General features: G+C 40.5%; 1 protein-coding gene across 2 annotated transcripts in view; it reads left to right on the top strand.

Moving 5' to 3' along the window:
• The window catches only part of eya1 (EYA transcriptional coactivator and phosphatase 1), a 186,772-nt gene that overhangs the window by 42,009 nt on the left and 118,087 nt on the right, over positions 1-26,676 (top strand). For both annotated transcript variants that reach the window (XM_059982790.1, XM_059982788.1), the window contains one exon: positions 20,976-21,058. In XM_059982790.1, coding sequence (XP_059838773.1) covers positions 20,976-21,058 — 83 coding nt within the window. The remainder of the gene's footprint in view (positions 1-20,975; positions 21,059-26,676) is intronic.

The following is a 26,676-nucleotide window of genomic DNA, read 5'->3' as shown; positions in this document are numbered from 1 at the left end:
GTGCTTTGGCTTAGGTTATTTTCCAATCACACTTTCCTAACAAGATCAAGTAACACTATCAGATGTTCAAGCAATGTGACTTTTAACAGGAACGTAATGGTTGTGCAGCTACAGTATGTCTAAGAATCGTCTTGAAGTAGGTTAACTACCTGCTCAGATTCTTCATTTTGGAGGTTTTATTTCTCTTGCACAAAACATGCATATTATGTGCTATAATGTTTTTCCCTACTTTAAAAAAAAACTATTTGTTATCTTTTTAGGAAGATTGAATAATGTGTTGTACTTTTGCACAGAATAAAACTTTATAAGATTACATTGGGTTTGCTTGAGCAAACTAAGACTTGTGTGATTTTGCACATCCACAAATCTCATGTGATATTGCTACTAATCTAGCCATTACTATAGAGTAATAAAGTTATAGAAAAATATAGCACTGGACCAGGTCCTACAGCACAGCTAGTTTGTGCCAAACCATTTCCAGTTCCACAGGGTAGAAAAATAATGAACTTTTATAACAGATTCCTTAAAATTGTATGCACCTATTAAGTGAGTTAGATTTAAAAGTTCATGTTTTTGAAAGTAAAATTGTAAATGTTAAAATGTTTTTAATTTGCCTCTGCAGGGTATTTTTCTGTCATAAAGTTGTTGTGTATAAATTTATGAACTTGAGCATAACCAGAGAATAATTCATCTTAAAATTTGATTTAATTTTATTAGAGCTTGTTTTCTTGGCAGTTGCGAATTTTAAACATCCAATCTCTGATTTCTTTTTTTTTATTTCCCATAGAAGAAAATAAAATATATCACCAGCAGTTCAAAACTCAGCTGAATAAACTAAACGTGTGTGGTGTATTCGAGACCAGGTGTTCAGTTTGAACTCTTATAGTTTTCTCCAATCAGTAACAAATTAAATCTGTAATATGAGGAATGAAACAGAATCCACGTGGAATAAAGTACCTGCCAAATATTTTACCTGTTCTATCCTAAATTAAGTTTGGCAATGTGAGCTAATTCCTTTGTGGATGTTTATATTTTTCCACAGAGGAATTCTGACTCCTATTTGTTAATAATTTAGCTGAACCGTATTGAAAAAAAATTGATAATTTTTTTCCCTTACTTCAGAGGGGAGTGTTAGAAAAACAGTAGTATGGAGCAAAAGATGAGAAAGAACAGTGTATCCAAAATATACCTTCTAGCTCATTAATCCACTGGAATTTTTGGGGAGTTTTTTTTAAAAAGAATTCTTTTTTCTCCCCTCATCTCCTGAAGGTGCTGACCGTTGTTGGGTAGAGTTCCTTGGGCACCAGCAGACCTTCAGTATCTCACCCACGTGGCCATTCTTCATGCATGAGCCTAGAGGGTGAGAGCCCGCAGGCTTTGACCATGGGACCATCACAGGTGAGCCTGACGTCCACATGAGCACTTTCCAGCAGGAATCACTGGACAGCAATCTGGAAAGGGAACCATGACTGACTTTCCTCTCCCTACTCCAGTGGTGTTAACCCCAGTCTGTAGATGCCCCACCTTAATTGCCTAATTCTGTTGAGATTAGAGTTAAAAACTGGACCATTTTGGTCTTTATGCTTTAGGTCTTCCACCAGTTTGTGACGTTATGCACAATCACAAAATACCACGAGGCCTGAAGTAATGTCCATGATTCCTTATTATGAATTATCCATCTTCACATCCTGATTACGCTAATGTCCAGCAGACACTTCCTGTAGCGGGGCAATTAATCATCTCCGCTTATACTAAAGTCTGTAACCATTAAACCAGTTCCCAGTCAAGTGCTTAATGACAATAATAATCTTCATATAATGATAGCATAAGAACTTAGTATGAATTTTAAAGTGAAGATGAAATTCCATAGCACACTGAAGAAAGTAGGGCACAATAATGTTCGTTGGAGCAAAATTTGATGTTTGAAGAAAGACTACTTCCACTTTTTAACAACCATCACCTGGCATTCAATTCTAGCCATAAATATGAGAAATTTATCTTACTCAATGTTTTTTAAAGCTGTGCTTCAATGAAAACTCACCCTTTTCGAAGGCTACTGGTAATGAAAAGTGTGCTGAATAACATCTTATTCCTGCTTGCCTCTCTTTCTTTGCCTTGTAGAGCATGGAATTAGGTTAAATGTTTGTCTCTGGAATAAGTTGCAAGCTTATGCAGCAAGTGCAGATTCGTTGCAAGCATTCAGAAGAGCGATGAGAAAATTGCTGGAAGAGGAAAACATTTGCAGTCAGAACATGATATATGGTATTGGCCTGGGTCGTCTTGCTCACCATAGCTTCTTGGAGTTTCCTTGATTGCCTTAATATGCCAGTGAGCATTTTTCAGGTGTCATCCGAAAATGACCAAATGTGTTACGTTGGAGCTCACGTAGATGTGGTCTCCAGCTGAACCCACCATGATAGAAATGTGGTTGATATTTTGAAGATGAATTAATATCAGGTCAGCAGAGCAGCTAGTTCTTTCCTGTCCATTTTCAGTAAGCGTTCATATGCGTCTGACTTGCTGCTAATGCTTTATTACCTCGGCAGCTGCCAAGAAATCCTCCTATGTAAAGGAATTAAAATGTTTACTTGAACAAACACGGTGCCAGAGGCAGCAGGGGTATAAACTGGATGTCGGTTAGCATACACTCCTCAGGATTTTAAGCGTCCCTCATGCTGTGGCACCTTGTGATGTGAGAAGAATGATCTTACATGGTCCTCCCGTGGATCATTTCCGGGAAAAATTGGGACTCCAGATGAATCTGGGAGCCAAGCATTCAGCGGTCGAATGAAAAAGTTCTTAAGTAAAATATAAATACTGTAAAAGACATTAAAAGTAAGGATGTTGGAATTAAGGAGTGGACCTCCAAAAGGAGCTGGAATTGAAACCTACAGGAGCTGAATACAGGAATTTCAGGAGGCAGGGAGGAGATGAACAAAGAATATCAGTAGACTAATGCATGGTACATATTGGAGATAAAAGACTATGAATCTGGACAACACACAAAAAGCTGTAGGATCTCAAGTAGGTCAGGCATGATCTATGGAAGGAAATGGACAGTTGACCGTTCAGACCTTTCATCTGGTCTGTAGGGTAGAGGGGAGATGGCCAGTACCGAAATGTAGAGCAAGGGCCATAGATGCTGCCTAATCACTGTGATCCTTCAGCATGGTAAATACTTCTCTCTAATCATTGACAGTTGCGGGTATGTTTATACAGGCAACTTGCCAACTAGGAGAAGCAAAACTAACTATTGACAAATGTTGGATTTCCTCTTTAATGCTTCAATGTTAACTTTCTCTGCTACTGCTTCAAGGAGCTGACTACTTATTTCATAAAAATGGGAGTTCGTTTTATAATAGTGTAATGCCCTGGTAAGATTTCTACTGCTATGCTGTTGTGAGGTAGTTTATATTAGCAGTTCTCTGTAAAAGCAGTGTGTCCTGCTGCTCGAATGTTTGCTTTTGGCTAAAGAAAGGAAGCCCTGATGTTCAATTTAGGAATGTGGTGTCAGCCGATCAGGATGGTGAGATCTGGAGAAAGTTCCAGAGAGTGTGGGACGGACAGAATTTTGTGATGGACAGCTGTCCGGTTTGGGGTCTTTTGGTAGGAGCTGCAGAGCAAACTGAAGGGAAGATGAGGACGATGCTGCAGAATGCCATTGGAAGGAGAGCCCCATTGCAAGAGGTGCTTTGTGCTGATGACTTGTCGGAGGTAGAGAGGTAGAGGGAGAGATAGAGAGAGAGAGGTAGAGAGAGAGTGAGAAAGAGAGAGAGACAGACAGACAGACTTTGAGGGGTTAAAAAATGTGATGGGTGTTTTCACACAGACCATGGGCCCAGTGCTTGAGTAAGGTATACTTCCCCGAATACACAATTTTGAAAGAGACGAGCTCCAATGGTTATGCACACATTGGACTGGTTTAACTGTAATGGGCCCTTTTCTTTTTTTCCTAATAACTGATAAAGCTGAAATTAGTAAATATACTTTCTTTATAATTTTATGTGGTGTACGATCTGTTATTTCTTGTGGAGTAATAATTGTGTGTGTGGCGTATTTACACAGCATTCGTTCAAATTGAGGTTTCTTTAATCGGAACATCGTGATGTTCCTGTTTGGTTGAACCCTAGACGTATATTGTTCATGAATGATGGCCTTTTCACCACTGAGTCACTGTTAGCAGAGGTAGCTAGTGATCTGAGTTTGTATACGAGCCCGGTGAGGGGTTACCATCCAACAGGAGATGGTAGGAATCAGAATCAGGTTTATTATCACTGGCTTATATGACATGAAATGTATTGTTTTGTGGCAGCTAGATGAAGTGATGCATGTTGGTTTAAAATGCGTTGATCCATGACCAAATCTTTCCAGTAAAATTCCTGAAAGATTTCTGCTTGGAACACAATTTCCAATAAAATAAAAACTTTAAACTGTGGTAGTTTTCTTTTTTGTTTTGTTTTGGAGAGTTTCATTAATGAAGCAGCATGCATTATAAAGAGCTCAAGGGGATGCAACATTTCATTTGCTTGGAGTCTCTCTCAGGTCAGCAGCACTAAATGTGCAACATAACAGCACTTGTGCTGCACTTCTGAAATTTGTTTCCATAAACTTAGATTTCAGAAATGGAGTAACTAATGCCAACATTGACTGAGATGGTAGGCAAAGGTGGAAATCATCTTTGCAGTGCCAGTTCTTGAATGAGCCAGGCATAAAAAAGTATATGGAATTAAAGCAGTTAAGTGCGATTAGCATAATAGTTGGAATGAACGCCATGGCTGAAGGACCTGGTTCTGTGCTGCACAACATAATAATAATATGATTACGGTCAAGTTTTACTCCATGAGTAACTTAAAAGGCAGCCAGGTAGTCACTTTCTACAAAGGTTCAGGATGATCATTTGGAGTAGAAGACTGTCAAAGGGTTAAGTAATGATGCTCCCTTTATCCATGAGAACTAGAAATACCACTTTCTTCATGTAAATTTCTTTACATCCAAGGTCACACATTGTATTGAAATTACAGGCAGGTAGGCTCTTTTGGTTAAGAAACGAAACCAAGTCCTTAGAAAGAGGTGACATGGGATTGGGAGGTGAAAGAGGTGACTCGGGATTGGGAGGTGAAAGAGGTGACTCGGGATTGGGAGGTGAAAGAGGTGACACGGGATTGGGAGGTGAAAGAGGTGACACGGGATTGGGAGGTGAAAGAGGTGACTCGGGATTGGGAGGTGAAAGAGGTGACTCAGGATTGGGAGGTGTAGAATCATTGTGGGTAGGGCTAAGAAACTGCAAATGTATAAAGATCCTGATTCCTGATGGGAGTTATAGACAGTCCTCTGAACAGTAGCAAATATGTGGGCTACAAATTACAATGGAGGTGGAAAAGGCATGTCAAAAGAGCAATGTCATGATAGTCATGGGGGGTTTTAATATGAAGGCAGATCAGAAAAATCAGGTCGGTGCCGGATCCAAGAGGGGGAATTAGTAGAGTGCATACAGGAATTGGACACGCTAGAGGCAGGAAGCATGTTCCTGATGTTGGGTGAGTCCAGAACCAGAGGCCATAGTTTAAGAATAAGGGGTAGGCCATTTAGAACAGAGTTGAGGATAAAATTTTTCACCCAGAGAGTTGTGGATCTATGGAATGCTCTGCCTCAGAAGGCAGTGGAGGCCAATTCTCTGGATGCTTTCAAGAAAGAATTAGATAGAGCTCTTAAAGTTGGCGGAGTCAAGGGATATGGGGAGAGGGCAGGAACGAGGTACTGATTGTGGATGATCAGCCATGATCACATTGAATGGTGGTGCTGGTTCAAAGGGCCGAATGGCCTACTCCTGCCCCTATTGTCTATTATATCAGACCACTGGGAAATAATACTGGAGAGGTAGTAATGGGGGACAACAAAATAATGGAGGAATAAATAAGTATTTTGCATCAGTCTTCACTTTGGAAGACACGAGCAGTATGCCAGAAGTTCGAGAGTGTCAGGGAACATTATTGAGTAATGGTTGCCATGATTAGGGAGAAAGTGCTTGAGAAACTGAAAGGTATGAAGGTAGATAAATCACCTGGACCTGATGATATACACCCCAGGGTTCTGAAAAAGATAACTGAAGAGATTGTGGAGGCATTAGAAATTATCTCAATTATTCAATAAGGGAAGGAAATAATAGACCAGTTAGCCTGTCTTCAGTGGTTGGAAAGATTTTAGAGTCAATTGTTAAGGATGTGGTTTCAGGACACTTGGAGGCACATGGTAAAATAAGCCAAAGCCAACTTCAGGGAAAATCTTGTCTGACAAATCTGTTAGAATTCTTTGAAGAAGCAACAAGCAGGATAGACAAAGGAGAATCAGTGGATGTTGTGTACTTAGATTTCCAGAAGGCTTTTGATAAGGTGCCACACATGAGGTTGCTTAACAGGTTAAGAGCCTATGGTATTACAGGAAAGATTCTAGCTGGTTAGAACATTGGCTGATTGGCAGGAGGCAAAGAGTGGGAATAAAGGGAGCTCTTTCTGGTTGGCAGCTGGTGACTAGTGGTCTATGTTAGGACCACATCTTTTTACATTTTATGTCAATAATTTGAATGACAGGATTGATGGCTTTGTGACTGGGAATGTAGACGATAGATAGATTATACTTTATTGATTCCAAAGGAAATTACAGTGTCATAGTAACATTACAAATGCATAGATATACAAACATTAGAAGGGAAATAATAGAGAACTTAAAAAAAGTTACCTTGAGCAGTTTAATAGGAGGGGTTCATCACTTCCCCAGCTATAGGTTGACTCATTGTAGACCCTAATGGCTGAAGGTTAGAATAACCTCATGTCACGCTCTTTGGAGAAGCGTAATTATCACAGACTTTTTCCTAATTGTGCTCCTCTATTCAGCCAAGGTGGCATGAATAGAGAGAGAACATTGCTCAGAAAAGCCAGGATTTTCTGTAGGGTCCTTTGTTCTCCAACAGATTCCAGTGTGTCCAGTTTGACTCCAATAACAGAGCCAGCCTTTCTAATCAGTTTATTGACCCTGTTGGCATCACCCTTGTTGATGCCATTGCTCCAACACTACACCATGTAGAAGACTGTACTGGCGACAACAGACTGGTAGAACATGTGAAAGAGAGGTCTGTATACTCCAAAGGACCTCAGTCTCCTCAAGAAGTAGAGTTGACTCTGGCCCTTCTGGTACACACCCTCTGTGTTAGTGCTCCACTCAAGTCTGTCATCCAGATGCACCCACAAGTACTTGTAGATCCTGACCACATCCATGTCCTCACCATTAATAGTAACAAGGAGCAGTGCAGGCTTGGTCTTCCTGAAGTCCATCACCATCTTCTTTCTCTTACTGATGTTGAGCTACAGATGATTCAGCTTGCACCGTCTGATGGAGTTCTCTACCAGGGCCCTGTATTCATCCACCCATCCTCCCTTTATACACCCAACTTTTGCTGAGTCATCAGAGAATTTCTGCGGATGACATGACTCCGTGTTGTATCTAAAGTCCGAGGTATACAGGGTAAACAGGAAGGGAGCCAATACAGTCCACTGTGGGGCCCCAGTGCTGATTATTACCATGTCTGACACACAACTCTGAAGCTGCACAAACTGTGGTCTGCCAATCAGGTAGTCCATTATCCAGGATACAATGGAAATGTCAACCTGCATTGAACAGAGCTTTCCCTCAGCAATGAGGGCTGCATGGTATTGAAGGACCTTGAGAAATCAAAAACTATGGTCCTCACAGTGCTACGAAGATAGGGGGAGGGTCAGGTAATGTTGAGGAAGTAGAGAGTCTAAAGAAGAACAGACAGATTAGAAGAATCGGCAAAGAATTGACAGATGGAATACAGTGTCAGGAAGTGTATGGTCATGCACTTGGGTAGAAGAAATAAAAGCATGGACAATTTCCTAAGTTGAGAGAAAATTCAAAAATCTAAAGTGCAAAGGGTCTTGGAAGTCCTTGTGCAGGGTTCCCAAAAGGTTAATATGCAGTTAGATTTGGTTTGAGGAAGGCAAGTGCGATGTTAACATTCATTTTGAGAGGACTAGAATATAAAATCAGGGATATTATGTTGCGACTTTATAAGGCACTGGTAGGCCTCACTTAGTGAGCAGTTTTGGGCCCCTCATTTAAGAAAGGATGTGCTGATGCTGGAGAGGGTTCAATGGAGGTTCCAGAAAAAAATTCTGGGATGAAAGGCTTATTGTATTAGGAGTGCTTGATGGCTCTGGGCCTGTACTCATTAGAATTCATTAGAATGAGGAGGATCAAATGGTGAAAAGCCTTGATAGAGTGGATGTGGAGAGGATGTTTCCTATGGTGGAGGAGTCTACAATCAGAGGATACAGCCTTGGAAAAGAAGGGTGTCCATTTACAACGGAGATAAGGAGGAATATATTTATCTAGAAAATGGTGGATCTGTGGAATCTGTTGCCACAAGCAGCTGTGGAAGCCAAGTCTTTACTTATATTTAAGACAGAAGTTGATAGTTTCTTGATGAGTCAGGGCATGAAGGGTTATGGGGAGAAGGCAGGAGACTGGGGCTAAGAGGAAAATGGATCAGCCATAATGAAATGATGGAGCAGACTCGATGGGCCAAATGGCCTAATTCTCATGGTCTTAAGGTCTTAAGTTAACAGGTAGCATTGTTGCAATGCAAGTTGAATGGCAATATTTTGAGAGATTTGTAACATAGCAGCCAAAATGAAACAAGAATATTTGTTTTGAATATTTATACTTGTGTTTCTGAAGTTATTTTTCCAATTTGGATGTTAATTTTAGTGTGGCCAATAATAAACTAATCTCACGATTATGAGGTTCACACCCCTTTTATATGATTAGAATGGATTTTGAACTATTTATTAACGTCAAGTTGAAATATGTATTAAAAGTTGAAATTACCTTAATAATTGTGTTTACATGCATATTACTTCTGAACTTCTAGCCTTGAATGAACAGCACAGGTTATTCTTGGATCAGGATGAAATTTATTGACCTGTCATAATTCACATGGTAATGGAATTTGAATCAATTTGAGCATTACAATCAAGTCGGAGTACATGAAGTCAACTTAGAAATGTCATTTCAAAACAATTTTTTCACAACAGAAGTCAACGTATGGAGGATGGATGAAATGGCAGTCTCCTGTAATTCAATGATTTTATGAATAAATGGAATTATAGATGGATAACTCAACAAGTGAGCCCTGGAAAGTTTGGATTTGCACTGCCCTCCTTTGAATTTCCTCTGTTTATCTATGGCTTCAGTTTTCTTTTTCTAATTTGTGGGCCAAGTTAGCTTTAGAACCACCAGGCTTCACACACTCCCAGGTAAATAATCCAGGTCCTGCATTAACCAAGTGCATCCATCAGTCTAGTTATTTTCTGGAATGTAAGTGGAGTTGTCATGATGCCTAATTATGCAGGAGTTCTCCAGCATTAGAGGGGAATCTGCTTCTGTGATCATACACCAGTCAGACCAGCTGTGGGGCAAGATATCCCATTCAATTTAATGGGAATTCTTTTGGAGAATCCCAATTGAATTGAATGGGAATTCCTGATTTAGAAACAAGAAAGGTGATTAGTTTTTTCTTGTATTTGGCTCTTAACTTTTTATGCCTCAACTGATTTTAATAAACAATTTTAGTACAAACTTTTCAAGTAAAGATGTATTTAGAAGTTGGGGACATTTATGAGCTCTTACAATGCCTCACAGATCTTGTCAAAATCAGCCATTCCCAGTCCTGCTCCTCTTAAGACACTCTGCAATATGCCAGATGAGGTATAGTCTCCATTGGCCTCATCCTACATTCCATGACTTTGTTGTAGGGTTTGGAGGCTACCCTGCCTCAATCATCTGGAGAGCTATGTTGGCAGGAGTCAGGGCCTTGTGCTTTGGCTCTTGGTAGGGTCACCCATGCCAAACAGGTCAAAGGGAGGAGGCCAGACTGAAAGTGCTCTGCCAGTCCTCCAGGTTCCGGGCTCCAGCTACCAACCCTGATTGGTCAAACACCATTGTTACGGAAACAGCAGAGAAGAATTCTATGTCTGTGTGTGACAGTATGGAACGACAGAGATGGAGGACCTTCATTGCAGAGTAGTGGGCAGGAAGACGGAGAACATTCCATGGAAAAGAGCTATTGGGGTTTTGGACTCACATATCCATACCAGGTTATGATGGAAGTAGAAGGGAATGTAAGGATGAGTTCTGCAGGAAAGCCGAAATGAGCAGGATTTGGCTCGGCAGATTTTATTTTGCTGTGTGGTTATCAAATTTTAAGCTGGGAGCCTGTCTTCCTCTTAGCTGCAGACTAAAAAGCACATCTAATATTTCTCAGCACTCTGCAGAATTTTTGAACAACTGAATGTAGTAATATAACTGAAGAATAAATTAATTATCAAATAAATTGCAATAATAAAAGTAGGAAAAATATTTGTAAGGTACGTATGACTTTCCTGTAAATATCAACATAAATGCCTTCATTTTTGGCCAGCTGTTATACTCTCTTAAATGTCAAACATGAGAGATTTTCAATGTATGACATTGTGCATTGAAGTATTTCATTTTTACATTTATCCTCCCTCCTCACAGGTTTGCACTACCGTCTTTTGGACTGAAGCCTAGAAAATTTCAAGCATTTGACATTTCTGTAGTTGATCTGCTATTTATGCAGTTCAGGTATTTGGCGTAAAGAATATTTAAGCAATGCAAAGTGCACCCTTCTGATCACCGACATGCGCTTTCTCCCTCCTGCAAGATGCAGTATAATTGCTGCTTAATTAATTATTTTATTTCTAGTGGCAGTCCCATGGATAAAAATTTACGTTTTCTGTAACAAACATTGAAAATTGAAGCATTTCATTCTGACATATGTAAAATGTTTAAATGTAGATGCACAAGTTATTGCTAATCCACTATGCTGGAGTACAAGCTAACTGATCTTGTAAAAAAGTGAAGAATAAATCAGGGAGTGAAATTCTTAGATTTAAAGAGCCCATCTGGACTTCATAGGCATGTCCCTCGAGAGATCAACTAACTTCTGCCACATATATTGTGCACTGATGATAGACATAGCCCATGGCAAGGAGCTGATCAACCACAGCAAATGGACTCCTGTCAGAAGCCCACAAGGGAGACCAACATCTTGTCCAGAAAAATGGGAAATTCGAAAAAAATCTGCACGTGGGAGCTGCAAACTAGTCCCAGCAGGACTTCATTCTTTAAACGTTGCTAAGGTTCTTAGCTTTTATGTGGGACTCTGCTCTCTCCTGACTTGCCCTTTGACCTGAAAGTTTAAGCTTTTATCGTATTTGGAAGTTCCTATCTAGCTAATTTGTTCTACAGAAAAGTCTAAGTTTTACGGAGTAACATTGGATTCAGTCTCAGAAATGAAAACTCTCAGTGCCTTCTATTATTGTATGTGAAAGGTATTAGTTTACACGCTAAAAGTTGATGAAACTTCTATTATTAAAGCACTGCAGTAATCTTCACCCATCCTACCTTATTAAGTTGCTATGTCACAGTCAGCAGTACTAGTTAGCCCACACAGCGTCTTGTATCAAACCTGTTTTACGTTTGTTACGGTCTGTAAGACCTCCCCATGAGTTGATGATGACCACGGGATGAAAGGGCCATGCTCATTTTGTTTCCCTTAACAGAGGTGTAATTACTTTTTCTGCCGACTGCTGTAAATTAATCTCCTGTGTTATTTTTACGAAAGCTGGCTATATTGAAGAGCTTTGAAACTATAAGGGAGCTAAGGTTTCTCATGGGACTCTTTCTTTGGTGGTGATAGGATATTAAATATGTGCACAGACTTCTTTTAATTCATGATTTTTCTACTAAATTACAAATGAGATTCTTTCTGTTTAGGAGTTACGAAAAAGGAAATACTTATCATGTTCATTTTGCACTAATTCTATTGCTTAAGTTATAATGGTTTTCCTGTATGCATTCCTTAAATCACGGTGTAATGCAATTTAATTATTTCTACTTTCTCACTGATGCTGTCCATACCTTCAACTCTCTAATATTTCACCCTGGAGAACTTATTCTTTATTTGTGAGTTTAAATAACTATGTTGACAGACTGTTGGAGCATGGGAATGTTGCAAAGTTATACTTCTTTCTGTTCACAATTAATATCCATAAGGAGACATAAGCAGGAATTGCTGTGATTTTGATTGAAAGCATGCTTTCTTTCTAATTGAAGGGCCTTTTTTTCAAAGCCTCCTAAATCATGAAGCTTAAGACCAATTTTAGTATTCCCAATCTTAGCTGAGATCAACCAACTGCACATAAACTAAGTAAAATAATTGAATTCACACTTAATTAATTTGAAAATTTTGATCTATCTTGGGAAATATTTTCTCTCTGATATTATTCTTTGTATGAGTGCTTTGGAGCTGAATTTTAATCTCCTAGCATGCTGAAGGCTGATTTTTCAGGAGCACATGGGGAAGCTAGAGGTTTCTGGGGCATGTATTCTGTTACTTTGTAACCCAGCCACTGAACTTGCAATTCTTTTGACCACTCAGTCTAAGCATGTGTATTGTCAGCACGTTTCTGCATTTTGACGCCACACTGTAAAGGGACATTAAAAAAAAACTGGCACTTGGTGGATTTGGGAGTTGGCAAAACAGTAACTGGAAGAGACAGCAGAAGGCACCAATGAGCCAAACTGCCTGGGATTTTGTGTTTTTCTCTCTGTGTTTCGCCTAGAAACTGAAAGAACTCAGGGGTACTTTGTGCTTCCCGTTGCTGGGTAAAAGATGGCTGATGGCATGGCCAACAAAGACATAGATGGAGGTAGCCATGGTAACGAGCAGCATTAGTGGTTTTTTATGTTCTTGGTCCGAGTGTTTAATAATCTCAGCAGACAGAAAAATGGGAGTGCGACACATTAACTCACATTTTCATGTGCGCAATACCCTAATCCCCACAGTCTTCCCACAAGCTCACTTTATGCAGCAACTCAGCTTTCAAATGCTTCCTTTCCTTTCTGCTTATGTGCTGCTTGCACCTCAACCTGGCTTGCAACGTTTATACATCGTTGTCTATTTCATTGGCATCATGTTGTCCATCATCTGTTCAGCATATGCTCCCAGATATCTTCTTGCTCTGCAAAGGAAGGATCTCAGACCACCAAAAAGGAACAGAGAACCACAAGTGGACTTTCATTTAGCTCTTACACAAGCACTTGGAGATTTCTGGGATGTTAGAATGTATGGTGGGGCGTGGGGGTGATTGGTGACAAAACCTGATATCCAGTCGCACTGCATGTGACCCACTCATGGTCTGGAAGTGAAAAATGATTAACTGCAAAACCATAGCCTCTAAAATCCTTAACATCATGGTTCTAATTGTCTTTAATGTCGTTTCCCTGTAATTGAGACATTTAGCATGTCGAAGGTGAAAATCTCTCAATTGGTTACTTCAGGAAATGCATAATGACACAACTTGTGACAGTAATGTACCACGTCACATGCTCACTTCACACGCGTGGTTCGAAAAGATGCTTAGTTTTCATCTGATGACTCGCAGAGCGTGTGATGGAGATGGTTAGTAGTGGAGATCCACTCTGAAGGGTGTAAGATTGACTCAGCTCTCCTCAGCTGTACCGCGATAACCGCATGTTGGAGTCGGTCATCAATGAACAGGGTAATTCTAGAAAGATAGCTTGAAAGAGTGTGTGATTTATTAGAGAATGTTGAAGTAACTGGGATTGAGGGTGCACCACTTCGTTGTATTATTTCACAGGCCTTAGTGTTCTCTTTCTCAAAGTTTAAAGAAAAGCCACTTTCAATGTACAGGAGTTCATCAGGCGCTTGCACACCATGAATATCATTTTGAATAGGGTATGGTAGGGTATATAACATTGTCTTGGCCACTCTAGCCCAATTTGCTTTTCAGCAAAGTGATCAGTGACTACCGGCAGACAGGGAAGCATGCGTAAGCTACGAAGGGGATGACAGTGAGGGGCTTATGGAAGTGGGATCCCTGATCAAAGTGCTTCCACTTCTCATCCATTGTCTCCCTCCTGAACAGTATCTTACCTTGTGGTTACAGTGCAGTCAGTGGCTGGCTCTCGTGTCTCATTGTCAGCCAGGAACACCTCAGCAAATAGCGTAGGGATCAGAGAGTAGCTGTGAGATACAGTGCTACTTGTATAGGTCAGCGTAACTCCTCCAGCATTTCCTCAATGCCTCTGTGTTTTTAGCATACCTTCATCGTGGATTTTGGGAAGCTGTGGGGACGTGGACTTTTTCAGTGAATATTGTCTTTTAGAGATCATTATCCAAATACAATTAGTGTTCTGCTTCTCTGATGAAATCGCTCAAATGTAAGTTAACATGCTTCTGTTTAAATGCAGAAGCCAACCACTTTCAATAGCACTAACACGTCCTGTGAATTTAGCCTCCCATCTGCTCCCAAACCCTGGTGCTTGCATGAACTAACATTCAACCACTGTTGTGGAAGTAATAAAATGGATATCTTTAGAAAATACTCCAAAGGATGGCATGTATCCTTTTGTAAGAGCAGCAAGTGTACATTGGTAACAAATAATTAACAAAACTAGGAACTTCAGCGAACCAAATGGGACATACGGGATTGGTGGTGCAGCTTGGTGTCAATAGCCATTTCAGTCAGTGTTACAAATCTTTGTTTGCATAATTTCTTAACTACTTGGAGGCTAAGCTGGGAGAGTTGGATAGACAGTGGCCATAGATTCAACTGTGCTTTTACTGTGGCTGTGAAAAGGGATAGCTGAGTCTAGATCTGTGGTGGCCAGTGTAGGGAGGGGTGGGTGAGGCACTGTCCAATGATGCAGACGAAGAGGCAGTGGAATTCTATGTTAACATTCAGGGTTTGGAACTGGTAGGATAACCTGCCCTAATAGGAATCCCAAAAAAGAGCAATTCATAGAGAAATAATGTCATCCATTATGCTTCTGACCGGGAAATGGAATATAAGAACAATCTCCAGAAAGCCACCTGGTGTGAAGTGGCAATTTTGGACTAAACTTGTGTCTCTAGTGGATCCTCAACAGCTGTGGCAGGGCTTGAATACTATTACCTCCTGCAGAGTGAAACCAAGCCACATAGGTGACAACAAAGCTTTGAGCTCCATGCCTTCTATACGTGCTCTGACTGTCAAAGCATAGAGGAAGCTTCACAGATCCCAAAGGCCCCGATGACCCTGTGATTTCCGTCTCTGATGCCTTCAGAAGGAAAAACCCATGAAAAGTATCTGGGTAGAAAGGGCAGCTGGCCAAGTGCTGAAGACCTGTGCTGATGAGTGTTCAGTGAGATCTTTAACCTCTCGCTTTGGCAGTCTGAGGTACCCACCTGCTTCACTCTATGATATTTATTCCCTTTTTTATTATTAATGTTTCTCTTTTGTACTTCAACAGCTTGTTGTCCTTTGCATATTGGTCTGTTTGTCTGACCTGTTGGGTGTGACCTTTCATTGAAAATATTATGTTTCTTGAATTTACTGAGTATGCTTGCAAGAAAACAAATCTCAAGGTTGTACATGGTGACAGGGTTGTAAATTTACTTTGAACTTTGAAGTACAATGCTAGTGCTCACCTGGTCTCAAATGATGCAACCTGAAATGTTCATGAGTGGACTATGCTTTTGGAGGGAGAGCCAGTATCCATGGGAGAAAGAATGGAAAAACTAGACAGGCTGACAGCTAATGTACAAAAGAAGAAGACAAACTGTGCAAATAAAAAATACTGGGAACCTGAGTTGTTATAAACCATTGGAAGTGAGTCTAGGTGAAAAAATCAGTTCAGAGCAGTAGTGATTGAAGTTATCTACAATAATGAGAATAAATGTCAAATTAATGTAATTAAATAACTCTATAAGTAAATAAAATAATTCAGATTTAAACCTTCCGCTGTCTGATCTTACACAAAAATTGTATAACAGATGTTGAGATGCTTGAGCTAGGTGATGCATTTGAAGCCTTTTCCGGCTTGTGATATACATCAGCACGTTTTCACCAAATATTCTTTGATCCAAATTTAACCCACTTAAAACAGATTGGCTTGATTTTCTTTATCAGCAGTTAGTTAATTGTGCTGGTGAGTAGTACCTCCAGCAATTTGAACCCTATGATGTGACCCAGGTTAGATCGTTTCCTGCCCCGCCCCTCCCCACATTTTCCTATGCCCCAAACTGGGATCTCCCAGATTTGTGGCAATTCCAAAAGAAGTCCAGTGGAGCAGGCATCACTTTTTGTAGCTGTTACTTATGTTTTAGTAATTAATTTAGAATGTGTCAGGATACTTTTTTAAATCTCATGATCTTTTGAACCAAATAAAACTAAGTCATAATGCTATTTCCTATGGAGACTTTGCTTTTGCTTAACTCATTCTGTAAGTTATTATATATCTAGATGGCATCTCAGATTTCATTTAACTACTAAACAGCCAGCCAGTATGGTCAGGTATATGTACGTGTTAATTAGTGATATTTTGGACCAAGAAAATGTACATTTCTATTCCCATGTAAGCGTTATATGGTTCAATTCTGCTTTAATTTATGCTGGAGAGCAGCTGGTGTTCAAAACAACTGGGCCATGGCAGTTGTGTTTCGGATAATAAAATTCTAATAGTCTCAGAGTTTAAAAATTATAATGAATTATCGTTAAATATACTATACATTGTAACTGTTATTCATTGGAAATTCAATTATGACTTGGCAAAATCACATATTTTCCAAAAAAATACGATTTTTTATTTCTAATGTTTCACCAAGCAGAAATCTCCAATGGAAATATAGAATTGTAAAATATAAGGCCTTGTATTATCTTACTCAGCATGGACCAAGGGCTATAGATCAAATTGCTGTCGAAACATAAGAGCAGCTTTCTGATTTAGGAAGGGTCGTGGGTAGTGAAAGAAGTCATTCGCTACCCTCACATTGACTTTGCAAGATAAATACATGCATGAGAGGGACATGGCAAACCAGCAAAGCTCAATCATTCCTGATAAGGTCAGGGCATGGGTAGCCAGCTGGGAAAGAAGTGCAAAAGGTTGGATGTTGGCCTTTGTTAAGGGTAGCATTAATGTCCCTTCTAACCTCCAAAGAATACGTTGTGAACTGCGGTTTTGTAATTTTGCTATATAAATAAGAAAAAACAGTTGTGGTACTCATGACACATATACATTACCCATTGACATTAACAGGTGTAGATTGACTTCTGATAATGCAGCTGCAGCTGTTTTGTATACTCCGAGGTATGTTAAGGAACCCGTATCACGTTCATCAAAATAGTCCTATTCTCACTCTGGTAATAAGGATAAATTTGGTGCCACAGTTACTTGTATCTGGATAAACAGTGTGCACAGTAATAAACTGGGAAGAGCAGGTCAGATTTATGACCAAATGGGGATGGTTGTGGGAAGAATATTCCCAGGATACTGTTATTGATTGTGTCTATTTGAAGAGACAACTTATTTACACAGGAGGCTTTTTGACATTTGACCATAAACCATCTCCCAGCTGATGAGGATTTTGTGTCCATAATGGATTATTCATCTACACCCTGTTCTCCATCTATTGAAATGAATGAAAATGCTGATGGTTTTAAGGGCAGAAAAACCTTCTTGTCCAGTTTACAATTTTTTGAGTTCTGCCTCAGTGATACTTCATTCTAAACAGTGATGAGAAAACTTGTCTTAAAAGGCCGAGTGCTGTGTTTGTAGAGCCAATGACAAGCTGCCCCATCTGTTAGAAGCTAATCTGCTTCATAAGTTAACGATATCCAGTGTCTTCATGCCATCTGTCATTGTCTCTTATGAACAGAACACCTTGAGTGACACCTATCTTCCTTCCATTCAGCTCCTGAAGCACCATTAAAGCTCGTGCATTGCCACATGCCTTCAGTGACTGAGTTCAGTCCTGACTCGATGCTCTCTGTGTGGAGCTTGCACGTTTTATCTGGTTCTTGGGGGATTCCCTTAACTGCTCTGGGTTCCTCCCATATTTCAAAGAAGTGCTGGTAGGTTAATTGGCTCCTGTAAATTACCCCTTAGTGGCAGCAGGAAACTCTCTGGGTGTGGTGGTGGTGGGGGGGGGGTGGGTGATACAATTCATGGATATGTGAGAAAAAATAGGTTGCAGCAAAATCTGTGAGGAAATGGGAATGATGGGAGAGCCAGCATAGACTTAGTGCTCCAAATGCCCTCTTCCTGTATCGTAAGGAAATGTGATATGTCCATCATCAAATCAGGTACTTGCTTGGCAATATATTAATTTAATTAACTTTAAGGAAGCCTACAGGATCCAATGGAGATGTGAAGCTGTGGAACAATGCACGTGCTCTGAAGGGTCTCAACAGGTCAGGCAGCATCTGTGGAGGGAAATGAACAGTCGAAATTCTGGGCGGAAACCCTTCATCTAGTTGGTTAATGAATGGTCTAGAACGTGTTTAGTTCATGAGTTACCTGGGCTGGATATCCTATCCAGATGAAGGGTCTTGACCCGAAACGTCAACTGTCCATTTACCCCATAGCTACTGCCTGACCCATTGAGTTCTTCCAGTGCTTTGTGTTGCTAACAGAGCCAAACTTTTTTTTTTGCAAGCTGCCTGATTATCCTTTCCAATGGATTTAATAAAAGGCAAAATGGCCATGTGTATTCTGGTCACCCTGCAGTAAAGCCAAATGTATGTCCTTTTGGCCTACTTCCTGTAATATCTATCTGGCAAGGAAAAGCTAGCAGTGTAGACATGCAGTTAAAATAACCATTAGTCCTAATTGTTGACATCGTAGCTTGCTGTGCATTTTCAGTGGTACTGATGGGTGCTCCCGTCATCTACTAAGGAAAACTGGTAATGTGTGAGGTAACAGTAGGACCTCGGCCGCTAAGTTGCGCTGCCTGCCAAGTGAACAGTGTTAAAATACTAAATCATTCATAAGATATATACACCACAGAAATGGGCCTTTCAGCCCATCATCTCTGTGCTGTTGATTAAGCACCCATTTAGACCAATCCCATTTTAGACTCTCCTTTCCCCAAATTCTATCACTCAAGTACACAGGTCAATTTACAGTGGTCAATTATTCAATCATTTTACATGTCTTTGGGATGTCAAAGGAAACTGGAGCACTTGCAGACAAAGGGAGAACGTGCAGTCCACATAGACAACTAACATTAATCCTTGGAAATTTGCTGCCAACATGCCTCATACAGGTGGTTATACACAGTCAGGTTGCATTGTTCATTAGAAAGTTTAAGGTTTCATCTATGAGATTTAAATGAACCTGTAAAAAAATGATACACACTTTTTGTTGCTAATTTGATTAAAGATTTTCAGTCCTTATATAACTGGACTGTGAAATGTTCTTAAATTCAGGTTCAAGTTTGTTGTCATCTAATTGTAGATAGATACAAACAAATGAATCAACATTGCTCCGGACCATGGTACACTCACACAACGTATATCACACACAGCGCACATAAACCAAAATATAATAGCATAACTAACTTAATATAATATAATTCAAGTAAAGCACAGCCCAGGTAAACAGTAAACCACTCGCTGTGCTAGTGATGGGAAACAGTGGTGGCAGGCTATTCACAAGCCTCACAGCCTGAGGGCATAAGTTGTTACCCAGTCTGGCAGTCCGAGTCCTGATGCTTGTGTACCTCCTGGGTCAAAGAAATTGTGGGAGAAGGTAGAGATCCTCTGCAGTGGTTTGGGGCCTTTGCCTGCCATGTTCCTGGTAAATGACACAAATATGAGGAAGAGAAACCCCGATGATACTCGTGATTGTTCTTACTGTCCTCTGTAGAGCCTTGAGATCCAATGTCTTGCAGTTTCCTTACCACATAATGATGCATGCAGACAGGGGCTCTCAATGTGCTCCTGTAAAAGGTTGTTTGAATGGGGGCAGGGAACCTTGCATGCCTCAATCTCTTCAGAAAGTGGAGATACTGCTGTGCCTTCTTGACTAGTGAGGAGGTATTGTGACTCCAACTTCAAGTATCCATTATGCACACACCAAGGAACTGGTCCAGGTTAGATTGACCACTACATGCACACAAAAGGAACAGTGCTCTCCACTGCAGAGCCATTGATGTGGGATGGAGATTCGTCAAACTGTGCCTTCTTGAAGTCCACAATTATCTCTTTTGTCTTGTTCAATTTGAGATACAGGTTGTTGTTGTGCACCACATCAGGGTATGGTTTTAGGAAAAGGCTACAGTTAAATCACCACTGAAGTAGGATTTTCCTCCTTGTAAACAGTAAGGGTTATCTAAATTTATTGTTGGTATTTCCTGTCCTCTGACAGAAGGCTAAGTATATAAATTATTAGGGCTTGAGGTGTAGAGGGAATAGCTAAAATTAGCTATGGGCTCTTCTATCATTCAGGCCTTGTGCTTCTAAGGAATGAGCTAAAGATGAGAGCTTAACTGTTGCAAACATTTATAGCTCTGTACTGTCTTTTGAAGGTACCTCATCTGATCCATTGATTCTAAGGAGTGAGGAATCATTGTTCTATTGTGGTGCTTGATAATAAAAATTGCCTTTCAGGGGTGACTCAGCCATTATAATTGCAGTTCAAGTGATGTTGACTTTTCTTAACACTTGGGAGCATAGTGAAGTCTCAAAATTAATATGATATCTGGAAGCAGTAGAATCACCTGAATTCAAAGTGATGTTAGCACCTTAGAAAGACTTCTCTGCTTTCAAAATTGTTTATATAGCTATGATATACTATTATATTTATATATTTACAATATTTGCTTTTTTAATGAGGGAAATATTACAATGTCTGGAATATATACTCATGAATCAGAGGTGCAAGAATTCAGAGATAATAATTGGGGAACAATGCAACTATTGAACAATATGGTATTTATATGTCATATTCATATTGTTCATCATTTACCCAAAAATATAGGAATTAGATCATGTTAAAGGAAATAAAAATCTGACACAAGTTTTCTTTTACAGGGGGAAGTTTTACATCGGGATCTGGACTTTACACAGGAAGCAATTCACTTGCACATTCTGCAGGCTTTAACAATTCACAGCAGGTACTGTACCTTAATACTTTATATTTGTGTATAAATCAAAACTTGAATCATGTCTCTGCAGCTGAGAAATAAAAAACATACCAGAATAACAAATAAATTCTTCTCAAGCTTCCACTCGGGTACAGATTTCGATTATAAACAACATAATCTGCCATCTTTTGCAAGAAGAGTTTATTCATCATATATGCCAGGAAAACACTAGATCCTTTATACCAGAATAAGTTCAGTAGGCAAATCAATATTATATAATGTTAAATAGTTCATGAGCCCAAATATAACGTTTAGTGTTGCTTTAATTTGTGAATACAGAGCAATTAAATGATAAGGCCTTAAGACTTAGCAGCAGAATTAGGACATTCAGCCCATTAAGATTGTTCCACAATTCCATTATGGGTGATTTATTATTATTCTCAACCCCTAAAGCGTTTGATGCCCTAACTAATCAAGAAACTATCAACCTCTACTTTAAATATATTCAATGACCTGGCCTCCACAGCTTTCTGTGGAAATGAAGTCCACAGATTTACCACCCTTTGGCTAAAGAAATTCCTCCTCATCTCTGTTCTAAATGGATGTTGTTCTATCCTATGGCTGTGCTCTCTGGTCCTAGATTCATCCGCTCCACATCCAGCTTATCCAGTCTTAACTAATATTTGATAGATTTCATTGGGGCCCTTCCCCCTCCCCTCCCCCCCCCCCCCGTCCCATTCTTGTAAGCACTCGTGAGTACAGGGCCATCCAACACTCCTCAAAGATTAACCCTGTTATTTCCAGATCATTCTCATGAATTTTCTCTGGACCCTCTCCAATGCCAGGACATCCTTCCTTAGATAAGAGGCCCAAAACTGCTCACAATACAGCGAGTGTGGTCTGACCAATGCCTTATAAAGCCTTAGCATTATATCCTTGTTCTTATATTTTAATCCTCTGGAAATTAATGCTAGCATTGCATTTACCTTCCTTGCCACAAACTCAACTTGGAACTTAACCTTTAGGGAATCCTGCAACAAGGACTCCCAAGTCCTTTTGCACTTCTGATTTCTGAATTTTCTCCCTCTTTAGGAAATAGCCTATACCTTCATTCCTTCTACTAAATTGCATGACTGTACACTTCCCTATTCCATCTACCACTTCTTTGCACATTCTCCTCATCTGTCTCAGTCCTTTTGCAGACTCCCTGCTTCCTCAACACTCCCTGCCCCTCCGTCTATCTTTGTATCACCTGCAAACTAGACCATAAAGCCAACAATTCTGACATCCAAATTATTGCCATATAATATGAAAAGAAGCAGTCCCAACACCAACTCTGCGGAACACCACTAGATACCAGCAGCCAACCAGAAAAGGCCCCCTTTATTCATACTCTTTGCCACCTGCCAGTCAACCGATCTTCTATCCATGCTAGTATTTTTCCTATAATGCCATGTCTTCTTATCTTGTTTAACACTCTCATATGCAGCACTTTGTCAAAGGTCTACTGAAAATCCAAGTAAACAACATCCACAGACTCTCCTTTTTATATCCTGCTTGTTATTTCCTCAAAGAATTCCAAATGATTGGTCAGGCAAGATTTTTCCTTTTGGAAGCAATGCTGACTTTGGCCTACTATTAAGTCCCTGAAATCTAATATTTAGTAATGGATTCCAACATCTTCCCAACCACTAAAGTCAGGCTAAATGGCCTATAATTCCCATTCTTCGACCTCCCTCCCTTCTGAAAGAGTGGAGTGACATTTGCAATTTTCCCTTCCTCTGAAAGATAACCTCCACCATTTTGAAGTGACTGATTGCCCATCACCAAAGCACCTGTTTCCTATGATAAATTCTTTTAAAATGCAAAATTAGGTGCATAATCGGATTCCACTAATGCACTTGCTATTTTTGTAGAAGCTAGCTGTGGAGTGCACGTTGACTAATTGCACAGGAATTAAGTGAGTAAAGCAAAACCCAGCTGGAAGCTTGAAATTCTTTCTCTGGGGCCATCGACTGATATGTCATGGATCCTAAACCCACCTTTTCTTTTCATCACTACTCCACCTAGTCTCACAACCTCCCCATCCCCCACCAACTACTAAACCCCCAAACCATTCAGACTGTTTCAAAATAATGCTGACGCCTTCAGTCTCCTCAACCTGCCCTCTACCCTTTTGCTAGCAGAGGGTCAGTGTTCCAATGGTTCTCTCTTCTTTTTTAGCTTAATCCCAAGTGGGAACAATTTCAATGTATACGTTGATCTGCAACTCTCTGTTCAGATTGTACCTACACCAGTTCAGGATATGCAGTAGATATTCAAGTGCTGCCCTATTGGTGCATCAGTATCACTGATTATTGGATTGATATGGAAGTCCGTACACATTCAGTAGGGATGAGGGCAGAATTTGTCTGCATTGCCTCCATTTCAATACAGAAAATCATAATGAAGAGCATTATTTGGGGTATTATGCCAACCTTCATTGATACTGAAAACATGCTCAATTCAATAACATACTGTATATGTTCAATTCAATATCATATTTCATTACACTATTTTATGACTTTTGGCATACATTAAAAAGTATCTTAATATATCTTTAAGAACCCTTTTTTTTTATAACTTGCGCTGTGGTTGCCCTCAAACATCTATTTGCATTTGAAATAATGGTGATTATTTCATGGTGACTGTCAGTCATGCTAAGCCTCCTGCTAGTGAGATGCTGGTCCTGCATTGGAATTATACAACCTCTTGAACTACCAACAAAGGAAACGTACCTCCAATATATCAGTATATTTGAAACAATGGCCAAAGCACATTGCAGGGTGTGAACCATTTGAAAAGAACACATCTCATTCTGAGTAATTCATAATTTGAAGTAGAGAGTGCAAGGCGGGAGCGGTTTAAAAAGAACAAGTTTCATTCAGACAACCCACAGAAAATGCTGGTGGAACACAGCAGGCCAGGCATATCTATAGGAGAAGCACTGTCGATGTTTTGGGCTGAGAACCTTCGTCAGGACTAACTGAAAGAAAAGATAGTAAAAGATTTGAACATAGGTGGTCATGCACTTTGGTAGTCGAAATATATGTGCGGACTATTTTCTGAATGGGGAGAAAATCCAAAAATCTGAGATGCTAAGAGACTTGGGAGTCCTTCTGCTGAACAACTTAAAGATTAATTTGCAGGTCGAGCTGGTGGTGAGGAAAGCAGATGCAATGTTAGCATTCATTTCAAGAGGTCTAGAATACAAGAGCAAGGATGTGATGCTGAGGCTTTATAGGGTACTGGTGAGACCTGACCTTGAGTATTGTGAACAGTTTTGAGTCTCTCATCTTAGAAAAGACGTGCTGGCATTGGAGAGGGTCCAGAGGAAGTTCACAAGGCTGATTGCAGGAATGAAAGGGTTATCATCCAAGGAACATTTGATGGCTCTGGGTCTGTACTCACTGGAATTCAGAAGGATGGGGGGGGATTTCATTGAAACCCTTCAAATGTTGAAAAGCTGAGACAAAGTAGATGTAGAAAGGATGTTTCCCATGGTGGGAGAGTCTAGGACAAGAGGGCACAGACTTCAAAACAGAGATGCAGAGAAATTCCTTTAGCCAAATGGTGGTGAATTTGTGGAATTTGTTGCCACATACAGCTGTAGAGGCTAGGTCTTTGGGTGTATTTAAGGCAGAGATTGATAGGTTCTTGATTGGACGTGGTATTAAAGGTTGCAAGGAGAGGGCCTGGAACTGGGGTTAAGGAAGAGAAAAACAAAAGGATCAGCCGTGATTGAATGGCGGTGCAGACTCGATGGGCCAAATGGCCTAATTCTGTTCCTATGTCCTATGGTCTTGTAGACCACATCCTGGCTACTGCTTGGAGACCTGTATATAACCCCCATCAGGGCATTTTTACTCTTACATTTCCTTAGCTCTATCTTCAAGATTTCTCCATCTTACTGTGCTCTGTCACCTCTCTTTAAGGATTTGATTTGATATTTTACCAAACAGAGCCACCCCACACCTGCGTACCTCCCTGTGCTTTTGATACAATATGGATCCTTGAATGCTAAGTCCCAATTATGATATTTTTTCAGTCACGACTCAGTGACATCCACATTGTCATACCTGCTAAGCTAAAACTGCACTACAAAATCATCTACCTTACTATCTATACTGCATGCATTCAAACATAACACCCACAGTCCTGTGGTCATCACTGTTTTTGATTTTGCCCCTGTTACACTTCAACTCATCCCATGGTCTGCAATTTTGACCTATCATCTGCCAGTCCTTACAGTCGCCTATACACTGCCTCTACTTATACACCAACTGCCCCTTCCTCAACCCCATCACTACAGTTCCTATCTTCCTGCCAAATTATATTAAGCCGTCCCCAACAGCTCAAGCAAACCTGCCTGCAAGGATATTGGACCCCCTCGGGTTCAGGTGTAACCCATCCTCTTTGTTAAGTTCATACATTCCGCAGAAGAGATCCCAATGATCCAGGAATCTGAATCCTGATGCTTGCATCAATTCACACACAAAATGCTGGTGGAACACAACAGGCCAGGCAGCATCTATAGGGAGAAGCACTGTCGACGTTTCGGGCCGAGACCCTTCGTCAGGACTGACTGAAAAGAAAGATAGTAAGAGATCATCTTTTCTTTCAGTTAGTCCTGACGAAGGGTCTCGGCCCGAAACGTCGACACTGCTTCTCCCTATAGATGCTGCCTGGCCTGCTGCGTTCCACCAGCATTTTGTGTATGTTGCTTGAATTTCCAGCATCTGCAGATTTCCTCGTGTTTGCCCTGCATCAACTCCTCAGCCACACATTCATCTGCCAAATCACCCTATTGTTACTCTCACTGTCACATAGCACAGGCAGCAATTCAGAAATTACTATCCGGGAGATCCTGCATTTCAGTTTTGTACCTAACTCCTACTTATGTCATTGATGCCAATATGTACCAGGTACCTGCCTCCTGCAACTTAAGGGTGACTACTCCCTCTAGCTCTACTTATCGCCTCCGCATTTTCCCATATGATCTGAAGGTCATTGAGCTGCAGTTTCTTAACACAGTCTCTAAGGAGCTGAAGCTTGATGCATTTCACACAGATATAGTCTTCAAGGAGACTGGAGGTATCCCAAAGTTCACACATCTTACACAAAGAAAATACCAGAAACTGTGACCCATTCTCAGCACGTTAGCTAACAGACAAAAAGGAGAACACAAACTTACTGGAAACTTCTCTTGCCTGCTCTTGCTGAGACCTGTTAAGCCAAAGCCTCCCACTCTTAACATTGGCCCGCTTCAACAATTGCTGCTTGGCTTGCACCTCCCTTCTTATTGGCTCAAAAGAAATTGACTCCCAACGAAACTTCAACACGAGGAAATCTGCAGATGCTGGAAATTTAAGCAACAGACACAAAATGCTGGTGGAACACAGCAGGCCAGGAAGCATCTATAGGGAGAAGCGCTGTCGATGATCGGGCCGGGACCCTTCGACGGGAACTGAAAGAAAAGATAGTAAGAGATTTGAAAGTAGGAGGGGGAAATCCGAAATAATAGGAGAAGACCAGAGGGGGTGGGGTGAAGCTAAGAGCTGGAAAAGTGATTGGCAAAAGGGATACAGTACTGGAGAAAGGAAAGGATC

Source organism: Hypanus sabinus, chromosome 1 (assembly GCF_030144855.1).
Source record: "Hypanus sabinus isolate sHypSab1 chromosome 1, sHypSab1.hap1, whole genome shotgun sequence".
In the NCBI taxonomy this organism is placed as follows: domain Eukaryota; kingdom Metazoa; phylum Chordata; class Chondrichthyes; order Myliobatiformes; family Dasyatidae; genus Hypanus; species Hypanus sabinus.
Note: the sequence above shows the minus strand (reverse complement) of the source record. Positions and strands in the feature narration are given on the sequence as shown.